General features: G+C 39.2%; 1 protein-coding gene and 1 long non-coding RNA gene across 7 annotated transcripts in view; one reads left to right on the forward strand and one right to left on the reverse strand.

Annotated features, from left to right (window-relative positions):
• Positions 1–1,179: 1,179 nt before the first annotated feature.
• Positions 1,180–8,593, forward strand: LOC135076366 (uncharacterized). Its single transcript, XR_010258245.1, has 2 exons — positions 1,180–2,222; positions 2,865–8,593. It is a non-coding gene; the product is annotated as an uncharacterized LOC135076366 (long non-coding RNA).
• A 1,676-nt stretch (positions 8,594–10,269) lies between these two features.
• LOC135076336 (cingulin) overlaps positions 10,270–24,230 on the reverse strand; it is a 183,671-nt gene continuing 169,710 nt past the window's right edge. For 2 of the 6 annotated variants that reach the window (XM_063970821.1, XM_063970825.1), the window contains 8 exons: positions 23,161–23,370; positions 22,410–22,646; positions 21,662–21,847; positions 20,578–21,108; positions 14,664–14,861; positions 13,505–13,573; positions 12,599–12,678; positions 11,406–12,248 (listed from right to left, as the gene is read on the reverse strand). In XM_063970821.1, coding sequence (XP_063826891.1) covers positions 12,622–12,678; positions 13,505–13,573; positions 14,664–14,861; positions 20,578–21,108; positions 21,662–21,847; positions 22,410–22,646; positions 23,161–23,370 — 1,488 coding nt within the window. In that variant the 3' untranslated portion in view covers positions 11,406–12,248; positions 12,599–12,621. Of the gene's footprint in view, positions 10,650–11,405; positions 12,249–12,598; positions 12,679–13,504; positions 13,574–14,663; positions 14,862–18,881; positions 18,984–19,902; positions 19,999–20,577; positions 21,109–21,661; positions 21,848–22,409; positions 22,647–23,160; positions 23,371–24,230 lie in introns of those variants that run through there. The other 4 variants (XM_063970822.1, XM_063970823.1, XM_063970824.1 and 1 more) reach the window with 4 other exon arrangements.

Here is a 24,230-nt window from a genome sequence, read left to right on the forward strand (position 1 = left end):
TCTGAAATGACATTATTAGAAATGATTTATTATATGAAGTAAACATTATATGTTAAAAAATTATATCAAGTGTTATTATAACATACGTTTATTATACAATATGAACGTTATTGAAATGAATTTATATCAAATAAACTTATATAAACTGTCACGCACCCAAATAATTTTGCATAATCACATGTGGTAAGAGATCCCTTGTATTTTGTTTACTTTAGAGTCATAATTGGTACACTTTCGAAACACACACGATGGCATTTTTTATTTATTTTGGTAAGAACACAGGAACTTACGGTGTGGTACACGCGATTGCGCACGACGCAGGCCACACGAAGACTAAACACAAGACGTCCCAATTGGGACGTATTTGAGTATTCACAGCGCGAGCGCTTATAACATATCTGCTTTTGTTTTTATATAATATCATTGATGTAGACTTTATGTATTGGTTATGCAGGTAATTCCCCGTCACTGTAGGTAGGTACAATATCAATAATAACTTACTATCAAAGAAGAAGATAATGGTTTTTATCGCCTTTGATACCTAACCATAGCCAGTGCATTGTATGATAAAACAACTTACCTAAGTAGGTACATAGTTCTTAAGTTGTTTTATACCTATTCGTTTCAATACAATAATATTATTACCTACTTGTTAATAAAAAATGTAATAAGTATTTTTTATGTTTTATTACATAAGAAACCTATAGATTTTAATTTTTAAGCATAACTGAAATTAACTTTAAATAAAAAAAAAACGGGTAATTTACGCCCATATTCACAAACATTACTATGAGGTCTCACAATGCGCATGGAAGCACAGGGTGACACACGAACCAATCACAGAGCGTTACTCAACGCTGTGTGTTCGATTTTCTGCTTCACTTAAGCAAGCATCGTTTCTGAATACCTACAGGCGAGTTCAGTGTGTTAGGGTGCGTTCCCATCCCACGGGAATTCCATTTGCGGGATCCAGTAATGCAGGGTCCCGCACTGTGTAAACAACATACACTTATTATAAGTGTCTGAAATTCGAATAACAAATTCGGATGGATCGGTTTTTTGCGGGACACTGCAAACGGGATGTTCGTGTGAACGTTAATATGTACCTATACCTACTGCTAAACGGGATCCTGCAAAAAACAGTTCGGAACAAGCCCTACTTTTGCGCGATTTCTTTAAAAAACTGGGCAGTATTTTTGTGCATATGTGATATGCAAACTATTTATCTGTCTGTGGAGGAACACTATAATGTGGTCGCGATCCTCATCAGTGAGGGACCGAGGAACAAAGATTAAGAAACTATTTATGTATGATACCTATCTGTTTAAGTGTTCTTTGAATCAATTTATTTGTTATTCTTTATCACATCAAACGATATAATATTATTATAAACAATTTAGCAGGCAAGTACTTTCCAAGTCTTATCATTGTTACTGTAAAAGCTTAAAACTGGACATTGGAAACTGATAGGTTACCTTGTTTATGCTAAACAAAGCAGGTAGCTATTTGACTGCACCTGATGTTAATGCAGTCTAGGATGGTACCTACATACCTACCCTGTAAGTGGCTATTCACTCTAGCCTTAAAGAGGGCCGGATTATAGTCGGGAAAGGCAGTGAATGCCAGTCCCTAGATGGTCGTATTATAAAAAGAGTTAGCGAAGCGCTTAGTGCGAGCTGGTGGATTGTCGACAATGCAAAGATGGTACGCTAACTTGCGTCTGGTTCCCCGGTGATGGAAGATAGGTCCCTACTTACCTACATCCTCATTCCTCAATCAATATTCCTTGTTTTCCGCCAATCCACTACGTCAACCTCCTGGTGATGAGTCTTATGCCCGTTTTCACCATCAATCCCTAATAAGTGACCCCTATGGTAACACAACATGAATTTTGTTTTCAATTTGGCCACATAAAAATTAGGGATTGATAGTGAAAACGGGTTCTTGGACAGGCTACTAATTTTACTGCACAAAAAATATTCTGTAATTTTAAGTAATCATTCTGTTGGCCATTTATTGTGTCCAGTTAACGGATTGGCGTATTGACTGTGACATAAATAAACCGCGATAAGATAAACATATTATGAATACAGTATTTTGTGGTATTACTTACATTTGTGCGCATCGGTTCGTACGTAACAGTCGCTGGATTAAAGAACTGTCTGATATCATCTTCAATACAATGTGGTTACGGAATTCATGAAATTTCTTTCATTGCAAATGTAAGTTTTACACTAACGTATTTTTATGTAGCCTCCAAATAAAGTGCACTTACCTTCTAAATACTTAATTCATTAATTGAAGCGTAATAAGGGTGTTATGTGTGAACGAACTGTTTATGTAAGATTTTTACTATCGAGGCGTTTTGAAGCGTCTCAATGTGAAAGACAGTGAGTGAAAATGAAACTGAAAATAGCATTGTAAGTACATAAAGCTGCGAAAAAAGTCGATCTATTGCAAAAATAAGCACTTATGTGACAAAGGTTGAATTCCCAACAGAGGTATAGGGATTTAATTCAAATGGAATCATTTTTAATTAATTTACTCAGTAATTATGGAAAACTGAAGGGAAATTGTGGATTAAATGGTAATGGTTGAAAAAAAATATAGGTACTTCACATAAATTAATCTCCGAATGTCAGCAAATCACATCAGAACGCGGCATCGTCTACATATTTTGGTTATTATTTTGTGTTTGTAAAATTTAGTTGGACGTGTTGTTTGAAATTAAATTACTGAGACATCAAAATTAACCCATAATACCTAATACATTAGATTAATAATAACTTTTACTGTAAAATTATTACTTTAGACATGGATAAGATTTGAATTTGCATTTCATTAATTAAACTATTTTGTTTTAGAAAACTGACAAAAAATTTGAACAATAACGATAATGGATCAAATCACGGAAAATCTTTTTACATCGTTGCGCTCAAAGAAAGGCGAGGACGAAAAATATCAAGAGGTGCTCGGATATTTAGACAGCGGAGCCAATCCTAATGCCGCTGATCCTAAAAGGAAGGATAACAGACCCTTGCACATAGCTGTGCAAAATAGTGATTCAAAAATCGTTGAACTCTTACTTGACAGGGGAGCTGACGTGACTTTGAAAAATGGTCTCGACAAAAATCCATATGAGTTAGCCAAAGAATTACCTGAAGTCGATGAAGAAGTAGTAGCCTTACTACAAACAAAATTCGGGCAATTAAACATCGTCTCGAATGAGGTTTCAAGAAAAATACAAGGCAAAAATCTTACCCACAGTAAAAAACAACTAGGTTTCGACAAAAGAGAGGGCACTGCTAGTGGTATCGACGGTCAGTTTTACGAATCAAAAATATTAAGTCTTATATTATTTCGATGCCTTACTGATGCGACAATCGAGTACTTTTATTTGGGTACGAATGTTAATAATGTAGGAGCACTGGATGACGTCTGCTTGAGATATAAAATATATGGAGAGTCAAAGGACAGAATGCTCTTCATGCAAGCTAAACATAGACAACAAGACGGCATAGCAAAAAAAGTAATAACTTTAGACGATTTAAAAAACTCCAATGATTATAAGCTTATTAAATATTTTGAGAGTTATGAACAAATCAAAAACAAATTCAAAAGTAACAAAGATGACATCATGTTCAAAGGCTCCTACGAGGACGTAGATTGTGATTTTGTACTATTCACGCCTTCTGACAATATTATTGAAAGAAAACATAAAGCAGAAAACTCTATTTTGCGGGGCCACCGATTCGAAAAACTTTTTTGCTCTCGTAAAAATATAACATTTAGCAACACAAACGAAAATTTTCAAATAAGCGATGTAGCATTACTTCAAAATTTAATTATATTTAAGCACGTTGAAGCTTTAGGTGAATTATTAAAGGCTTTTATCTTGACTGACAATGAGAAAACATATTCTACTATGTTGAAAAAGGACAATATTGTACAAAAGTACCATGCCCTTTTGACACAAAAAGTAATCCATGTAGGTGCTATTGAACAAAAAATACTTGAAGAAAAAAAACCTAACTTAACAAATTTTGGTGAAGGAACTTCATCACAGTCTTCAATTCAGGAAAGTAAGGTTTCAGGAAAAGAAATTGAAAATGCAAATCTAGTGGAAAAGTATCGAAAAGGAACTTTCCATAGCAGCTTCTTTGACGATGAAGATGGCTGTATGCGTTTATTGAGGGAAAAATTTTTTGAAAATAATAACCCATCCCAAAAAGGTGAAGAAAAAAAACGAAAAGATAAAACTAATAAAAAAAGTTATGAAACTGAAATTGAGGAATTTAAATTGCAAAAAAAATCTTTCAAACTTCCTGTATCGTTCGGGAAGCTCGATCTGACACTCAAGAAAGGTAAGGAAAAAACCAGAATAGAATATTTAGTACAGACAATTATTATGTTGGCAAATATTGCCAAATATGAAAAAAAGAATGTAATCAGAATTGATAAAAATATTTTCTGTAAAAACAAAGAAGAAGAAAAACATGTTAATAAAGGATTTATTGATAACGAAGGTGGAATTGCAGGTTTAGTTGGTAATTTGCTGACTTTTGACAGTGAGACAGAAACTTATCAATTTCGCGATGTAGAAAAAGAAAATAAAACACATGAATTGGAAGCAAATAGCAAACTTTTTTTAGAAGAACTAAATAAGCAATGTATAGAGCAATGTGAAGAGAAATGTAAAGATCAATGTAGAGAGCAATGTGAACATAAATTAGATATATATCAATTTAGATTTGACATTGCCATAGACGACTTTCCAAAACTTGCTTTTTATTGTACCGAAGATGAAAAACTTAATGCAAATGATTTTTTAAATAAATATTGGGTTTTAAGTAATCAATGCTCACAGAGTGAAATAGAAGATATTTTAAAAATGGAAATTGAGTCTCAATTGCGCCAAGAAAACAAAAATCGATTACTCCGAATACAATCACATGCAATTTTCTTAAAATTTCATGACCAAGTTCAAAAATGGTGGATGAAAAATAAAAAAGCTAATTATAAAACCAAGATGTGTCAATACTATGAAAAAGCTAAAAAAGAAATAGTCGATAGCCCTATATTGTCTGTTTTAAATTTTATTATGTTAAACAGTATCAAAAAGAATCTCTTCAAATTTAAAAGCGATATTATTGATACATTAGGGTTACAAATATTTATGAATGATCCAAACACAAACGTGTTTAACATCACTGCATCTGAAGGTTTTCTAACCATTATCAAATTAGCTCAGTTTTTCGAAAACCACGGAAACACTGCGTTTTTGGACTTTGAATATATTCTGGAAAATAAGTACTTTGAAGATATGAAATCGGAACTACAAACAACTGAGCTCGACACTTTCATATTCCTTCAAAAAAATCAGCAGAACACCCAAAACCTCTGCCAAGTTATTGATATTGTCAAGGAAAATAAGAAAAAGAAATGTTTTCTAGTGACTGAGAAAAAGATTGTTGATATCGTCAAATCTCAATGCAATGTCGAATGCCTTTGGCAAGACGACAATATTTGCGACCTAAATTCTGTTTGTGATAGTGATGATGTGTCCAAAAATTGGACTCTTATTTTTCAAGAAGAAGAAGTCAAATTTAATAGAGTTATAGAAGAAGAATCAAAGAGATTAATTAATTCTCACATACTTTTAAAGCTTATAAAAGGAGAAAAAATTGAAATAGGTAATCCCTTAACAAATATAAGATACAACGAGGTTAAACAATATTGCATTCCTCGTAATTTAGATCGCGGTGAAGAATTTATGATTAAATCTTTTAAAGATATCAACGAAAATGTGGTACTCATCGTGGCAGAGCCTGGTATGGGTAAATCGGTATTGATGAACCAACTCGCTATTCAGACAAAAGAAATAGAACATGAATTTTCTGATCTCAGTTCGTGGATACTATATGTAAATTTAAATGACTACTCGTCTGAATTTTCAAAGTGGCCTAACGATAACATATCGAAAGAAGAAGCAATAAGATTTATTTGTAAGACTGCTATAAATAAACTTTGCACAAACAATGGAACACAGAATATCGACAGAAGAACAAATGAAATAAATGCGTTCAAAATCAAAGTGGATGCAGGAAATAATGTGCAAGTAGAAAGTTTCATTAAGGACCCACTAGTCTCGTTTGAGTTGCGCCTGTTCATAGATTATTTAAACAGGGGAAATCTAATAATGATATTTGATGGGTTTGATGAAATCTGTCCACAATATGAAAAGAAAGTAATATGTTTACTAAAACATCTTACAAGAACCTTTCATCTACCATATTGTGAGTTGTTACAACCATTTGATCCTATGATCAATGTTAAAAACGTTATATCTTTGCTACAAAAAACAGAACCATCAACTTCGAAGACCTGTAATTGTCCTCGAATGGGTGCAAACCAGAACCGCATATGGGTAACTACACGATCATACAATCATATCAAAAACGTTCTAGAAACGGAGCTGGGAAGAACTGGATTTACACTTCGCCCACTTTCGAAGCATGAACAGACCATTTATTTAATGAAATATTTTGAAATACACTTTCGAATATCGGACTTGAAAAAAGAAGAAATAGACAACCTGAACATCTTTTTCGATTATATGCTTAATAGACTATCTGATGAAAGCCGACACATAACAATGGTAAGTGTCCCTCTGTACACTGTTTATGTCACACTAGTGAGCTTTTTTCATAACAAATTTTCTGCAAATCCATTAAATTGTTACTCAGATGATGAAGTGAGAGATTTGAAAAATAAATGTGCTGATGTTTACTCAGTTTTGACTAGTTATGGACCAGTTTTCGAACGACAGTCAAATGTTCGTGCACTTACTGCAGTATCAGAAAATCCACTTCACCTATACATGGCAGCGGAATATTTTTACAGCCAAATCAAATACAATGAGAGTGAAGACCAAGGTTATGATAAATGGGATATTAACACAGAATCGTTCAATTTATTCAAGAAATTCCTTGACATCAAATTCAAAAAAATACTTTTTGAACAAAAAAACTATGTGGATCCAAGCAAGTCTGCTATCGAAGAGACTTTGGAAAATCAAAGGTTAAAATTTGTTGAAGACCATAAAAAAATGGCCCTGTGCGCAATATTTAACCGTATCGATTTGGAACGGTTACTACCTGAAAGTGTTTTAGACGATATAGACAAAATCATGATACAAATAAACACTGGGAAGGAAAAAACTGGTATCATAGTAACAGTCATCGATAAAGTTCCAAGATTTGTACATTTAGTCTTTGCAGAATATTTTGCTATCGAGTATATATGTGATTTGCTAATTAAAAGTTCGAATTCTGAAATGGGTAGTCCTGATATAGAAGAACTATGGCGTTTTATAATGAATATAGTGCTATACAAAGCTAGTGGGGGCGTCCGTACATTCTTTGATCATAAACTAAGAAACGATTCTGGGTTTATGAATGTAATAAATTCAGAGCAAAATAAAAAGATAGTTTTCAAATCATTCATACAACAGGGGAAAGAAAACCAAGTAGTTCCGGAAGGTTTTAATTTTTCAATTCTCAAAACATCCCTGAATATTGCTGTTGAGGAAAATTTATTAGATATACAAAATTATATATTTGAGTGTATTCAATGTAATTTGAATGAAGAGAATATTGATGAATTTACGGAACTCACATCCAATAGTTTACTTCTTTTCAGTGCCCTTGGATCTAACAACGATGACCTAATACATAGATTTAAACAATGCTTAAATAATATATGGGATGATGATGATGATAAGTTTATTGACTTTGTTTTTCCGGCGTTTGTAAGGAAAATACTTCCATTCAAAATAAATCTACAAAATTTCATGTCTATATGGAGAATGGTGCAACGCATGATACCCCAACTTGCTGACGTGGACATCGATACAGCAACTGAAATTACGCCAAATATGAGAAGTGCTCTCTCAGATTACATAAAATTATTTTGGGAACTGGTTACTGATACATATAACTCTCAAAGTTAGAATTGAAAAAGTAAATAAAAGCTTGTAAAAAGAGAGATTTTATGCCGAAAACAAATATTATGACCAAATTAATTAATGCTTAATTATTATACAGTGGCCCCGGGCAAGTAGTGATAAAATTTCTATAGAAAATTTTATTGTGATTTTGATTGATGACTAATGAAGTATAATATTATGTAGATATAAGAATAGATGTTCTCATTTATTTTTCCTAGACATACAAATATACTATCTCGCTGAAATGTAACTCTCCTTCGCACTCACCCACACTCCTCCCCGCGTTCGTCCCGTCGCGTCTGTACCATCAACGTGACGTCACGGCTGCCTGGTGCGCAGTTAACTTAATTGGGTTGTAATTTTTTACCGATAATTTAAGGGTAAACTTAGTATTTGTTATTAACCCTTATCGCTAAGTTCTCGGAATAAAACGATTAATTATTATTGTTATAATAACAAATTATTTAATAAGAACAAACTAATTATATTGATTTTAATGTTAATTATTATACATGTATGAATGTTATATTGATTTATATCGATAATAGCCTATCTACATTATTATATTAAAAAATATTATTATGATAGTTGTTTTTTATTTATTTCTTCGAATTACCTAAGTACCTACCTACTCCAGCCGTTTTTGAATTTTCTATGAAATTACAAATAAAATATTTAAATGAAAACAAAACAATCATTTTAAGAAAGTAGGTATTTAATAATAATTCTGTAAAGAAAAATTTTACGTGGCATACCTACATTACAACCGGACTTCTTTGATGACTTCGATCTATCACATCGTATACAGGGTTAAATTTTAACTTCATACTTACTCGAAACTTTTCATTAATGTTTGCATTTTGCATAAATTCGCAGTCTTACCAATTACTAAGCATTCGCATACTTTGCAACTGCACGCTTTCTTTTATTCTTCTTATAGCCTGACCAAAAACATAAAAACCCTCGCCATGTTGCGGAAAACTAATGGTACTAATTTCTTTTAATGGCAACAGTAACTGAAAACTTCATTGACATGTCACCTTGCATGTCAGTCTATTGCTGTCAAAGTATAAACAAACTTTATTTTAAATGTGCGCAATTGATTTTGTGAATTAAATTGCTAGAATCTTTTTATAGTCGTGAAAGAAAACTGGTTCACAATGTGTTAAAGTATTTGTCGAAGAGAAATACTAAGGGTTCGGACAATATTTTCATTGAATAATGTTTTCGACAAAGGGTGTCAAATTGACTGACATGTTTATCGTATAGTACAGTCCACTATGAAAATTAGCTGTGATTTGTTTCAACTACCTATTTTAAAGTTTTTTATCACTTTCTAAGTGTTGAATTTTATGGAATTGGGAAAGAAGTACCGAGTTTGAAGCGTTCATGAGCAGACATTGCAGTTGAATATTCAATTTCTGAATTTGATTATTCATGAATAATAAAATAAATCCTACTAACTCGATTGACGGTTTCATTTAATTTAAAGGCACTGGGTCTCTATCAGAAGGAACTCTAGGGGTGGAATCTCCATTGGCGTGGGTTAACGGGCAAGGAGATAATATCTTGGATGGTTGACAATCACTTTTCCTACAATTTAACGTTCCACCAAACTCAACACGCTCTCAAAGATAACCTCGCAGCCGCCTGCTCACACTTGACATGACACAACTCATTGACAGTTATCTTTTTCTGCGCATCAGTCGGGTGTTACGTTTAGGAATCACAAACCTTCTGCTCTACAGATTTCTACAGATAACATAATATTAAGATTGGTACTATTAATCATCAATAATAATTTGCAGCATCTGTGTCCGGCGCCGACAAATTTATTTAAACCAGGTTACCTATAATAATATTTTTTCGTTAATTCATGAAAATATCAAATTAGCCCGTAATCCTGAATCCTGATACATAAAGTTAGCCTATTAATTTAACACAGGTACGACTGTACTCAGTGTTGCACTATCAAATGCAATTGACGCGCCTCTATGCCAGGGTTTTTATGTTCCTGGTCAGGCTATAATATTCATATTTCATAAACTTAGTTGGTTTTGGTAAAGGAGTTTCTGGTTTACTATGAGATATTGAGTCGGTAAAATCTTTGTACGGCACTTTCATAATTTGTGCACTTATCTGAGCTGCATTCGTATCAAATTCTTTGTTGCGAGTTGCGAGAGCTAGTGACGGTCGCGCTTAGAGAATGTGAGAGTTGTAATGTTTCAGTGGACAATGTGGACAATGGACATATTGTTACTATTATATTTGTAAGTTTTTTTAGACATGAGGACATTTGAGGACGCTCTTTGAGGCAGTTTTTTTCAGGCGTTTTAAAGGAATATTTGCTTGGGCTTCTTACTCCCCTGGAAATATTTTTGAGCTTTGTCTTGTTTACATGGACAGCATACTTTGTTTCATAGTGCAAAGCGTTCGAAAGAATCGCGGTTGGTGCACGAACAAATCGATATTTTTCTTCTCTACCTATGTGGTGGTTTACGCAAAGTTTTTAAATTTGAAAGTTTCATGCTGGCTTATATTGACAGTCGTGCTTCTTCGGGGGTTCTTTAGGTTTCGGCTCTTTTTTCGGTCGCGTGATAGATGCTGCACTGCGACAACATAAATTTGCTGACTTCACGACCTGCAAAATAGTTTGAATTTAGAACCCACCTAAGGGTGAGGCCCCATAAGTCCGTTGCGCTGCGTTGCGCAACGGACATGGGGCCTCACCCTAAGGGTCATTGGCTTATTAGGTAGAGGTACTACATGATGTCAGGCTGGATTATGCGCACTGGTTTCGAAAACGGGGTCTGTTGACGGCCGCTCACGCGCCGCCACCGCCCCGCTGCCCGTAAAATTCGAGGTAAGGCGTCCACTATCATCGCCCGCACCGAGCTAGCATTTATGCAGTGCTAGTAAATCATACAACGCGAGCCAATGGACGCGTACCTACCTCTAGGCAACATGGTATTCAGGTAGGGGCTTCCATTGCAATGAGGGTTTTCGCGATTGAAAAATCCACCAAATGGCAATACGTAGACGCGAGGTCCAAATGCTGCGTGATTGGTGGATTTTGACATATCTGTCAATGTCATGTCAAAAATAACCAATCATGCAGCATTTGGACCTCGCGTCTACGTATTGCCATCTGGCGGATTTTTCAATCGCGAAAACCCTCATTGGCACTCTTGATCATAATAACAAAGTTCAAATTCGTTACTTCGTTATTCGGCCCTTTGACTCAGGCGCATTTACCGATAATTTTCGGAAGTGAGACAAAGCGAAACGAAATGAAAGGGGTGCTTCTTACACTATCCATTTCGGTCATAGTCGCGTGTATGCATAGACACTATTATTACGAGATACATAGGTTGTAAGTATCAAAATAAAACACCAGTTTAAATAATATTTTTTAATTCGTCGAATAAAATTAATCTTTTTGTAAATAAAATCATTTTTTAAAGTAGACAAAGATACAAATCGCTAATTCGTGAGTGACGTTAGATACAAAATAACAAATTGATTTGTCAAAACTATTTACAACGGAAAAAAAAACTTCGAAAACGCAATAAAATTATTGGCACGAAAAACGATGAGTCAAAAAATCCGTAGTAGGTATCACACAAGCGATTAAAGTTTTTTGAAGACTAACGCGCTTAGTCTCTTTGCATTTGGTATCTAAAACAAGTTTGTTTTAACCCAAATAGCGACTCGAAAGGCCATAATGGCGCCTTAACACTTTACAAGTTTTTAAAACTTTTGCAAAGGTCAATAAATTGCAGTCTGAGATTCGAAATAAAAATATTTGACAACAAAGAGCGGACGTGTTACAATCTGGGGACAGAATATTCAGCTTACCAGGCATTTTTCATTATTTAGCTTTTAAAAACTCCATAGGCGATTAATGCCATTGGCTAAATTAGTCACAAAGCGTTCTGTGAAGAGAAATAAATACCCCGCGAAAAAGTTGCAAAGTACCGGTGAAAAAAATACAAGATTCCCCAATATCAATAAAACTGTCAGTCAACTTACATAAAATCGCTAATGTGATGTGACCTTAAAAATTAATTGTTCGATTTTTTTACATCGATTGAAGGTACGATTGTTCGATATGTTTCGCTTACGTTTATTATAAAGAGTATTATTATAATTCTATAATACAAACATTATGTACATTTCGTTATATTTAACTGGCTTAACTAATGAAGGCACCAGAGTGAGGTCGGTGGAGGTTTAACACCTGTAATGGAAACAAAGTTTTATACATTAGGCAAGTATTAGAAAAAAAGATATCTCTGTATATTAAAATGACGTTATTACGTTTAATTAATTAAGGTCAAACTAAAAAAACGTTTAATAATTCACATGTTGCTCAAAATTCTATAATAGATTTCTTACTATTTACATGTTAATAAAATTATAATTATTTCGTGTTATAATGTGGATTGCTTGTGCAGAATGCATTTTTTTTGCATTATATTTTAGATTATTTCGTTTTTATAATGTGGATTGCTTGTGCATAATGCTTTTTTTTGCACTATATTTTAGTTTAGTTTATGTGTATTAATTATTAAATTAATATGAACTTACACAAATTCGCACAACTATCGTCTCTAAACGTCTGTGCTCCAAACTATCGCATTTGTACCCAACGCACAAGATGGACAATTCTGAAAAAACATAACAAATTATAAATACAATTTTTATTTTATTTTAAACCTATAAATTGGCAAATTTTTTTGTAGAGTAGATCCACTCATTCCACTCCCATTCTTCCTGTGAATGTCGTAAAAGGTATCTTTTCACTGAAGAATAAACTTATCATTTTACATATTTCCCATACTGAAACTGTTAATATGCCAAACCTATTCTTCAGTTAAAAGTTATCCGACGATTGAAATATTAGCCCTAAATCCAATAAATAAATCTTTATTTTACTCACACAAAAATCGTACATAGTTACATAGTGAATGTATAAGATAAGTTTGATGTTCATTCTTGTGTGAGTCAGATGCCTATGCTACGAGTAGGTATTTAGTATACCTGTGGGTCTAGACAAAGTGCACATTATAATCGCAAACCAGTCGAAAAGTGGTCGAAAGGCCTTTTTTTGTATGGAGTTTTGACAGATTCGATTTTGCATTTAATTTTTGTCTAGGGGGCTGTATTACAGAGCCCCGATTACGGTAACTTTTAACGTTTCCAATCCAGACGCGCTTCATCGATTCTGCGATAAGATTGGTCAAAACAGCTGACGTACGCTGTTGAACGACCAATCGTATCGCAGAATCGAGAAGCGTGTCTGGATTGGAGACGTTAAAAATTACCGTAATCGGGGCTCAGGTCAACTAAACCCAACCGGTCTAGCCAGGGTGGGGAGTGTAGGTCAAATCCTCCATTTGCCTCTGGTAAATAAGTATGGGGCATGCTCCTACAGATAAGTCTAAATGACCTGTGATGCTGATAATAAATTTAAAAAGAAACATGGATACTTACAACAATACTTTCAATGGCATTCGCTAACTGCTCCTCCATAATCTTAACATCTCCATGGTCTAGCACTTCCTGTAACAATTGAAACAATATTTAATCAAAAGGCAAATTTATATTATAGTTATAGACAGACCAACCTACGCTATCAGATTCTACTCTGATTATGTGAATATGAATTATTGAATGCAGTTCTCTTTCTTTCCAAAAATAAAGGAATGTTTTCTTTAAGTAAAATTTTCTATCTACAGTATTAAGAGTACTTTCCCTCCAGGTGGCATTACAAAATTCCACCCTGTATATGTATAACTCAAAGGTGACTGACTGACATAGTGATCTGTCAACGCACAGCCCAAACCACTGGATGGATCGGGCTGAAATTTGGCATGCAGGTAGATGTTATGACGTAGGCATCCGCTAAGAAAGGATTTTACGAAACTCCACCCCTAAGAGGGTAAAACGGGATCCACGTGTACGAAGTCGCGTGCGGCCGCTAGTTGAAGTATAATTTGAAAACACAAAATGAAAGAAATAAATCTCTCTGTGCATGTCTCTCCCCAACTTTTCTGGCCAGCATAGGAAGTGTCCACAGCTGGATAAAGGCCTCCCCCAAGGATTTCCACAAAGACCGGTCCTGCGCCGATCGCATCCAGGCACCACCCGCGACCTTCACCAGATCGTCGGTCCACCTAGCTAGTGGGAGGCCTATCGCTACGTCTTCCGGTTATCCTTCGGCTTGGCTATCCTTGGGGGAGGCTTGTCCAGCAGTGGACATATTTCGGCTGAAAAGAAGATAGGAAGTGTATTGTGCCGGTATGCACAATACTTAATCTCTTCATATCTTATCTTGATCACGTTCACAGTGTCAGCACATTTATCACGTATAGTGTTGATGCTGTGACGTCATTTACCTATAACCTACATCGTATAAATACTCGTGTAGTACAGACTAAAGCCTGGTCCGTGAGCACGTAGAATCCCGTCCAATCAACGTCCAACCCGCACAGTCGCGACAGCAATATAATTACGCGCGAGCGATAAAGGTGGGTAGCTTGGGATCATTGGACGGGATTCTACGTGCTCACGGACCAGGCTTTAATATCAGAGACTAATACCAACTTTTGTCTCATTTATACGGTCTCCTAACATGGCACATGTATCATACCTCCTGACAGAGCTTGACGCTATCCGCTATCTCGGGCACGGCGGCGCACAGGCGCGCGGCGGCGCACGCGCAACTCACGCTGGCCAGCCGCGCGGCGCCGTGCACCACGCCCGCGTTGCCCGCCAACCGCAGCGACGCGAACTCGCCGCCCGCGCCCGGCACGGCATACGTCATCGAGGACACGGCGCGCTGCCACTCCTAAAACACGCGGCGGTATAAACCCGAACCCCTTTCGAAATAGACAACTGATTACAAAAAATATAGCACCTATCCTACTAATATTATTTCTGTTACCCTTTCACGCTACATATATTTGCTACCCTTCAAATGGCACTCGCCGCCGGCGCCCGGCACGGCGTACGTCATCGAGGACACGGCGCGCTGCCACTCCTAAAACACGCGGCGGTATAAACCCGAACCCGTTTCGAAATAGACAACTGACTACAAAAAATATAGCACCTATCCTACTAATTTATGTCTGTTACCCTTTCACGCTAAATATATTTGCTATCCTTCAAATGGCACTCGCCGCCCGCGCCCGGCACGGCGTACGTCATCGAGGACACGGCGCGCTGCCACTCCTAAAACACGCGGCGGTATAAACCCGAACCCGTTTCGAAATAGACAACTATCTGAGCAACTGACACTACAAAAAATGGCTGTGACATACGGACGGACAGACAGACAGACATGACGAATCTATGAGGGTTCCGTTTTTTGACATTTGGCTACGGAACCCTAAAAAGGGTTGGACCTATCCTACTAATTTATGTCTGTTACCCTTTCACGCTAAATATTATTTGCTACCCTTCAAATGGCACTCGCCGCCCGCGCCCGGCACGGCGTACGTCATCGAGGACACGGCGCGCTGCCACTCCTAAAACACGCGGCGGTATAAACCCGAAACCGTTTCGAAATATACAACTATCTGAGCAACTGACACTACAAAAAATGGCTGTGACATACGGACGGACAGACAGACAGACATGACGAATCTATGAGGGTTCCGTTTTTTGACATTTGGCTACGGAACCCTAAAAAGGGTTGGACCTATCCTACTAATTTATGTCTGTTACCCTTTCACGCTAAATATTATTTGCTACCCTTCAAATGGCACTCGCCGCCCGCGCCCGGCACGGCGTACGTCATCGAGGACACGGCGCGCTGCCACTCCTAAAACACGCGGCGGTATAAACCCGAACCCCTTTCGAAATAGACAACTGACTACATAAAAAATTCACCTATCCTACTAATATTATTTCTGTTACCATTTCACGCTAAATATAATTATTTGCTACCCTTCAAATGGCTATCGCCGCCCGCGCCCGGCACAGCGTACGTCATCGAGGACACGGCGCGCTGCCACTCCTAAAACACGCGGCGGTATAAACCCGAACCCCTTTCGAAATAGACAACTGACTACATAAAAAATTCACCTATCCTACTAATATTATTTCTGTTACCCTTTCACGCTACATATATTTGCTATCCTTCAAATGGCACTCGCCGCCGGCGCCCGGCACGGCGTACGTCATCGAGGACACGGCGCGCTGCCACTCCTAAAACACGCGGCGGTATAAACCCGAACCCGTTTCGAAATATACAACTATCTGAGAAACTGACACTACAAAAAATGGCTGTGACATACAGACGGACAGACAGACAGACATGATGAATCTATAACGGTTCCGTTTGTTGCCATTTGGCTACGGAACCCTAAAAAGGGTTGGACCTATCCTACTAATTTATGTTTGTTACCCTTTCACGCTAAATATATTTGCTACTCTTCAAATGGCACTCGCCGCCCGCGCCCGGCACGGCGTACGTCATCGAGGACACGGCGCGCTGCCACTCCTAAAACACGCGGCGGTATAAACCCGAACCCCTTTCGAAATAGACAACTATCTGAGCAACTGACACTACAAAAAATGGCTGTGACATACGGACGGACAGACAGACAGACATGACGAATCTATAAGGGTTCCGTTTTTTGCCATTTGGCTACGGAACCCTAAAAAGGGTTGGACCTATCCTACTAATTTATGTCTGTTACCCTTTCACGCTAAATATAATTATTTGCTACCCTTCAAATGGCACTCGCCGCCCGCGCCAGGCACGGCGTACGTCATCGAGGACACGGCGCGCTGCCACTCCTAAAACACGCGGCGGTATAAACCCGAACCCGTTTCGAAATATACAACTGACTACAAAAAATATAGCACCTATCCCACTAATTTATGTTTGTTACCCTTTCACGCTAAATATAATTATTTGCTACCCTTCAAATGGCACTCGCCGCCCGCGCCCGGCACAGCGTACGTCATCGAGGACACGGCGCGCTGCCACTCCTAAAACACGCGGCGGTATAAACCCGAAACCGTTTCGAAATAGACAACTATCTGAGCAACTGACACTACAAAAAATGGCTGTGACATACGGACGGACAGACAGACAGACATGACGAATCTATGAGGGTTCCGTTTTTTGCCATTTGGCTACGGAACCCTAAAAAGGGTTGGACCTATCCTACTAATTTATGTTTGTTACCCTTTCACGCTAAATATATTTGCTACCCTTCAAATGGCACTCGCCGCCGGCGCCCGGCACGGCGTACGTCATCGAGGACACGGCGCGCTGCCACTCCTAAAACACGCGGCGGTATAAACCCGAACCCCTTTCGAAATAGACAACTATCTGAGCAACTGACACTACAAAAAAGGGTTGGACTTATCCTACTAATTTATGTCTGTTACCATTTCACGCTAAATATAATTATTTGCTACCCTTCAAATGGCACTCGCCGCCCGCGCCCGGCACGGCGTACGTCATCGAGGACATGGCGCGCTGCCACTCCTAAAACACGCGGCGGTATAAACCCGAACCCGTTTCGAAATAGACAACTGACTACAAAAAATATAGCACCTATCCTACTAATATTATTTCTGTTACCCTTTCACGCTACATATATTTGCTATCCTTCAAATGGCACTAGCCGCCCGCGCCCGGCACGGCGTAGGCCATCGAGGACACGGCGCGCTGCCACTCCTAAAACACGCGGCGGTATAAACCCGAACCCGTTTCGAAATAGACAACTATCTGAGCAACTGACACTACAAAAAATGGCTGTGACATACAGACGGACAGACAGACAGACATGATGAATCTATAACGGTTCCGTTTGTTGCCATTTGGCTACGGAACCCTAAAAAGGGTTGGACCTATCCTACTAATTTATGTTTGTTACCCTTTCACGCTAAATATATTTGCTACTCTTCAAATGGCACTCGCCGCCCGCGCCCGGCACGGCGTACGTCATCGAGGACACGGCGCGCTGCCACTCCTAAAACACGCGGCGGTATAAACCCGAACCCCTTTCGAAATAGACAACTATCTGAGCAACTGACACTACAAAAAATGGCTGTGACATACGGACGGACAGACAGACAGACATGACGAATCTATAAGGGTTCCGTTTTTTGCCATTTGGCTACGGAACCCTAAAAAGGGTTGGACCTATCCTACTAATTTATGTCTGTTACCCTTTCACGCTAAATATAATTATTTGCTACCCTTCAAATGGCACTCGCCGCCCGCGCCAGGCACGGCGTACGTCATCGAGGACACGGCGCGCTGCCACTCCTAAAACACGCGGCGGTATAAACCCGAACCCGTTTCGAAATATACAACTGACTACAAAAAATATAGCACCTATCCCACTAATTTATGTTTGTTACCCTTTCACGCTAAATATAATTATTTGCTACCCTTCAAATGGCACTCGCCGCCCGCGCCCGGCACGGCGTACGTCATCGAGGACACGGCGCGCTGCCACTCCTAAAACACGCGGCGGCATAAACCCGAACCCCTTTCGAAATAGACAACTGACTACAAAAAATATAGCACCTATCCTACTAATTTATGTCTGTTACCCTTTCACGCTAAATATATTTGCTACCCTTCAAATGGCACCAGCCGCCCGCGCCCGGCACGGCGTACGTCATCGAGGACACGGCGCGCTGCCACTCCTAAAACACGCGGCGGTATAAACCCGAACCCGTTTCGAAATAGACAACTATCTGAGCAACTGACACTACAAAAAATGGCTGTGACATACGGACGGACAGACAGACAGACATGACGAATCTATGAGGGTTCCGTTTTTTGCCATTTGGCTACGGAACCCTAAAAAGGGTTGGACCTATCCTACTAATTTATGTTTGTTACCCTTTCACGCTAAATATATTTGCTACCCTTCAAATGGCACTCGTCGCCGGCGCCCGGCACGGCGTACGTCATCGAGGACACGGCGCGCTGCCACTCCTAAAACACGCGGCGGTATAAACCCGAACCCGTTTCGAAATATACAACTATCTGAGCAACTGACACTACAAAAAATGGCTGTGACATACGGACGGACAGACAGACAGACATGACGAATCTATAAGGGTTCCGTTTTTTGCTTTTTGGCTACGGAACCCTAAAAAGGGTTGGACCTATCCTACTAATTTCTATTTATTACCCTTTCACGCTAAATATATTTGCTACCCTTCAAATGGCACTAGCCGCCCGCGCCCGGCACGGCGTACGCCATCGAGGACACGGCGCGCTGCCACTCCTAAAACACGCGGCGGCATAAACCCGAACCCGTTTCGAAATAGACAACTATCTGAGCAACTGACACTACAAAAAAGGGTTGGACCTATCCTACTAATTTATATTTGTTACCCTTTCACGCTAAATATAATTATTTGCTACCCTTCAAATGGCACTTGCCGCCCGCGCCCGGCACGGCGTACGTCATCGAGGACACGGCGCGCTGCCACTCCTAAAACACGCGGCGGTATAAACCCGAACCCCTTTCGAAATAGACAACTGACTACAAAAAATATAGCACCTATCCTACTAATATTATTTCTGTTACCCTTTCACGCTACATATATTTGCTACCCTTCAAATGGCACTCGCCGCCCGCGCCGGGCACGGCGTACGTCATCGAGGACACGGCGCGCTGCCACTACTAAAACACGCGTCGGCATAAACCCGAACCCGTTTCGAAATAGACAACTGACTACAAAAATGGCACTCGCCGCCCGCCCCCGCCACGGCGTATGTCATCGAGGACACGGCGCGCTGCCACTCCTAAAACACGCGGCGGTATAAACCCGAACCTCTTTCGAAATAGACAACTGACTACAAAAAATATAGCACCTATCCTACTAATATTATTTCTGTTACCCTTTCACGCTAAATATAATTATTTGCTACTCTTCAAATGGCACTCGCCGCCCGCGCCCGGCACGGCGTACGTCATCGAGGACACGGCGCGCTGCCACTCCTAAAACACGCGGCGGTATAAACCCGAACCCGTTACGAAATAGACAACTATCTGAGCAACTGACACTACAAAAAAGGATTGGACCTATCCTACTAATTTCTATTTATTACCCTTTCACGCTAAATATAATTATTTGGATTTGAAGTACACAATGGATTTCGTTTAAACTTTACAGTAGGTATTATCGTTTTACATCAGACTGACATGTAGGCGTATTCATAACGATATTTCTGTGACAAATGTGTGGAAAAACTCACACATTATGTGAAAAGGAAAGATGGAGGGATGTATTGTTTCTTACTCGTTTAACATAAATAAATAAACCGTTTGGTAGGCATAAAGAAAATTTGAGACCCAGGGAAAATATAGGATAGTTTTTATAAATATTGACGCATTTCAATGGTCAAACTGAAATATAACATTTATGTAAGAATTAAGAATATGGTTTTTAGCAGAACCGTGTTTATCCCATCGGTTAAGCTTTCAACCACCATTTAGTAAGAATAAAGAACTCAGTTAACAAGGTATTTTAGTCACAACCTATTACGGTATTAGAATATAATCCACAACCATACTGACCTCTGTATCAGTCTTAGCGTCGGCGTCTCCTATGGACCTAACGAGCTCCTTCGAAATCGCCATTAAGAGGTAATTAGTAATTTTTGCTTTGGTTTCAACAGTCACTTCTCTGCCGCAGACGGGGGTTATGTCTTTGCAGAGTCTCGTCAGATCGTCGTCTGCGGTGTTATGTATTCTATCGAACAGGTCTTCGATCAGTTGGCTGACTAGCTGGCTCCTCATGGACGGGCAGGAGCACCTGGCGTCCGAGGTGATGTAGCTCATGCTGTGATGCATCCTCCCATAGTCGGTCTTCTTTGGCACGGCCGTATATATTGAATAGCCCTCGTCTATGTATTCCGTTCTCTCCGGCTGGAGTTCCACTCGCGACGCGTGGTACGACTGCCGCATAGTCTCACTCCTCAATTCCTCTAACTCCTCAGTTTTTATCGACAACTCGTGGCTGAGAGTTTTGATTTTTTCGTCACATTTCCTTTTGCACTGTTGCAATGCTTTCTGAGTTATAGCTAGCTGCTTTTCCAGAGATTCCACCTGAGAACACACGTCTTCTTAGAAGGTCTTCCATGACACCGCTGCATGCATATTTACATTCTTCCGCCATGCATTTTGTGAGCCCAACAATAACACCGTCGATTCCGAGTGGGTAAAGCCAACATGCGTCGCGTTAACGAAACAAACAAAGCGCAAACATTCAAAGCGTTAGCAAAAAGAGTGCCAAAGCATCAACACATTCAAATTTTAACTACTGTTTAATCCGAAACCATAGTTATCTAGTCATATTTTTAATCTTCTAATTAACCTTAATTAAACAAGGCATGAAAGTTCGTCAACAATTAGACGAAACATAAATCGGTCTGTTTTTATGTTCATTTTGGCAGTTATAAATAGGTATATTTAAAATCATGCGGAGCTTAAAATTCATTCAGTTAGATGTCATTGTACAATTAAGTGGTTATTAAGATTTTTTTTCAAAAACTAAATCTTTGATATCTCAATGTTAAGACCTTTCGCTAGTTAATTAGAAGATTGTAATTCAGTTAAAATAATCCCAAGTCGGAAATGGTGAGTTAGCATCAATCGTTACCTCTTCCTTCAGTTCGCTGTTGGTGACTTCCAAATCTTGGTTGTTCTTGCACGTCCTGTGCAGCTCCTTGCGAATGCACTCCAGGTCACCCATGAAGCTGACCTCTGTCTTCTTGGAAGACTCCCTGTGGCTCTTCAGATCGTCGTCCAGCTGTTTGTTGATCTTCCGCAGCTGCTCCATTTCTTTCTGAAAAGTTATTAAGGGACGTATAAAGTACGGATTTTTCAATACTAAAAAAGAACACTGCCAACAATTTGATTTTTACGCAAACACGCGTGAATAAAGTGGGTCCCTAATCCAAGATAATGATTTTACTCAAACTTCCATCGCAAACTGAAAACTAAGAAAGTAAGTGTTAGTACCTAGTTGAAAAAAACGAGCTTCACAGTAGTGTTTCCTGTATTCACACATTTTATTTCTTTAGAAAAGTTGGGAAATTTAATGGCAGTGGTCGCCGACATTTAACACAAAACTCCCGTGTTCACATCACCAACGTAGTCGTTTCGCTGTTATGGTTCCGTGGCGAAGGTGTGCTATAGGAGTCTCCCTATGGTTCTAGTAAAACCTACCTATTTCATACTAATGTTATCCAAATAAGGTCCCAAGGTGGACCGACGACATCATAAAGGTAGCAGGGAATCGCTGGACGCAGGCCGCTACCAAACGATTAACATGGAAAGCATTGGGGGAGGCCTATGTTCAGCAGTGGGCGTCCTATGGCTGAAATGATGATATCCAAATAATGCACCTTAAACTTCGCATCCAAAGCCTTGAAAGCCGTTTCAGATTTCTTGGCCTCGGTATCTGCTTTGCCAAACATTGCCACCAAGTTGGTGTTTTGAGCCTTCAACGCCTTTGCATCTCTTTCGGACTTCTCCAAGGCTATACGGAGACCAGATTCGGATTCTTCTACTTCTCGCAGTTTCTTCTTCATTGGTTCAAAACACTTCTTGTAAGTGTCCCGCTCGGATTCCAGTTTCTTTACCTGAAATGCACACAATTTTAAGGACAATCTTTTGGGTGACTGTGAAAAGCTATGTATTATATTTGAACATAAATACATAAAAGTTGTTGGATTATACCTATATCTATAATTTGTATTACCTACTTTCAACATGTGCCAAGTTTCATACATAGTCAGAGGAATTATTCGGAAGTTAGGACCGCTGACCGATTGCCCTGTCCTACAATGTTGTTCATACGTGATGCGGGCTGCGTTCACTTTGACCTGATCGCAAACCGCATCCTGTATAGAAAATAATGAAACGCTGAATATCCAAGTGATGCTGGCATTGCCACTTCAGCTTGCTGATGGGGCAACAAGGTTCTGGAGGCCACGTATGTACCGGAAAACGCAGCGTGAGACGTCCAAGGTGGAGGTGTTGGTGGAGGGTAGCAGGAAGGCGCAATCCGTTACCAACCGGGCAATGTGGAAATCATTGCCTATGTTCAGCAGTGGATATCCTGTGGCTGAAATGATGAACCAAGAGATACTTTACCTTCCCTTTCAACTGATTCTCCGTGGTCTGCGACTCCTCGATCTTCTTCTTGTAGCCGCCTTCCATCTCCGCCCACATGTCGTCGGCCTGAGTGAGCATCTCCAGGTAAGCTTGTTCGCGTCGCTCCAGCTCTGCCACTCTGCTCTTCAACTCCTGCTCGGTGATCAGTAGCGCTCGTATCTTGCTCCCCATAGTTGGATCTACTGGCAGCTGAAATTTGCATTTTATAAAGTTAAAGGGGAAGGTTGAGGGCACAAGAGCGCGCGGCACGTCGCCCATGCGCTGGACTGATCCAAACCGCACTCAATGATTCACTCCACGAGTGTACAAGAAAGGCCGCAATGAGGGAGGAATGGCGACGGATTGTAAAGCTTGCCACCAAATCAGGTGTGACGACCACGACCACTCTGGCGAGAGTGTAGCGACGAAGAAGGAAGATTATGTTTGAATTATGTTTTCTGACGAGGAAATAGCTTTAGATAGTAGGGAAGTACCTAATGTACAGTCGACAGCACATCAGACTACATTTTCGTTGCAAAGTCGCCCCTATCACAACTACGTAAGATACCACAGTGTTTACGTTGACGTGCTGTCGACTGTACGCTCCTTAACTGAGCCCTAGCATGTATAACTAGATCCATGAATTATTATAATGCTTTTATAGGTAACATTCATGTGCACGTACGTAGTTATTATGATTAATAAATTAATTAATTTTATCCATAATCTAATGACTAGTCTAATACTCTTAATTTTGGAGATAGATAAATTACTGTGTGAATAGATAGAAATATCTATAGGTATATTCATGTAAACCATACAAGAATGATACAAGAAATACCAAATCGAAACGGCACAATTTAAGCGGTCTCATCGGTAACAAGCAATCTCTTCCAGGATACCCTGGGAGTGATGATAGTTAAACAATAGGTATACTAAAAGGTATAAGTTGCACTAATTTCATCAACCAAACTAAATATTCTAGTAAAATGTTTAAAACTACACATCGATCACATTCTTAGATGTTCTGAGACTCTCAAGTCAATGACACGATAAAAATAATTGGAGTG

This window comes from Ostrinia nubilalis, chromosome 11, assembly GCF_963855985.1.
Source record: "Ostrinia nubilalis chromosome 11, ilOstNubi1.1, whole genome shotgun sequence".
NCBI classification, from domain to species: Eukaryota; Metazoa; Arthropoda; class Insecta; order Lepidoptera; family Crambidae; genus Ostrinia; species Ostrinia nubilalis.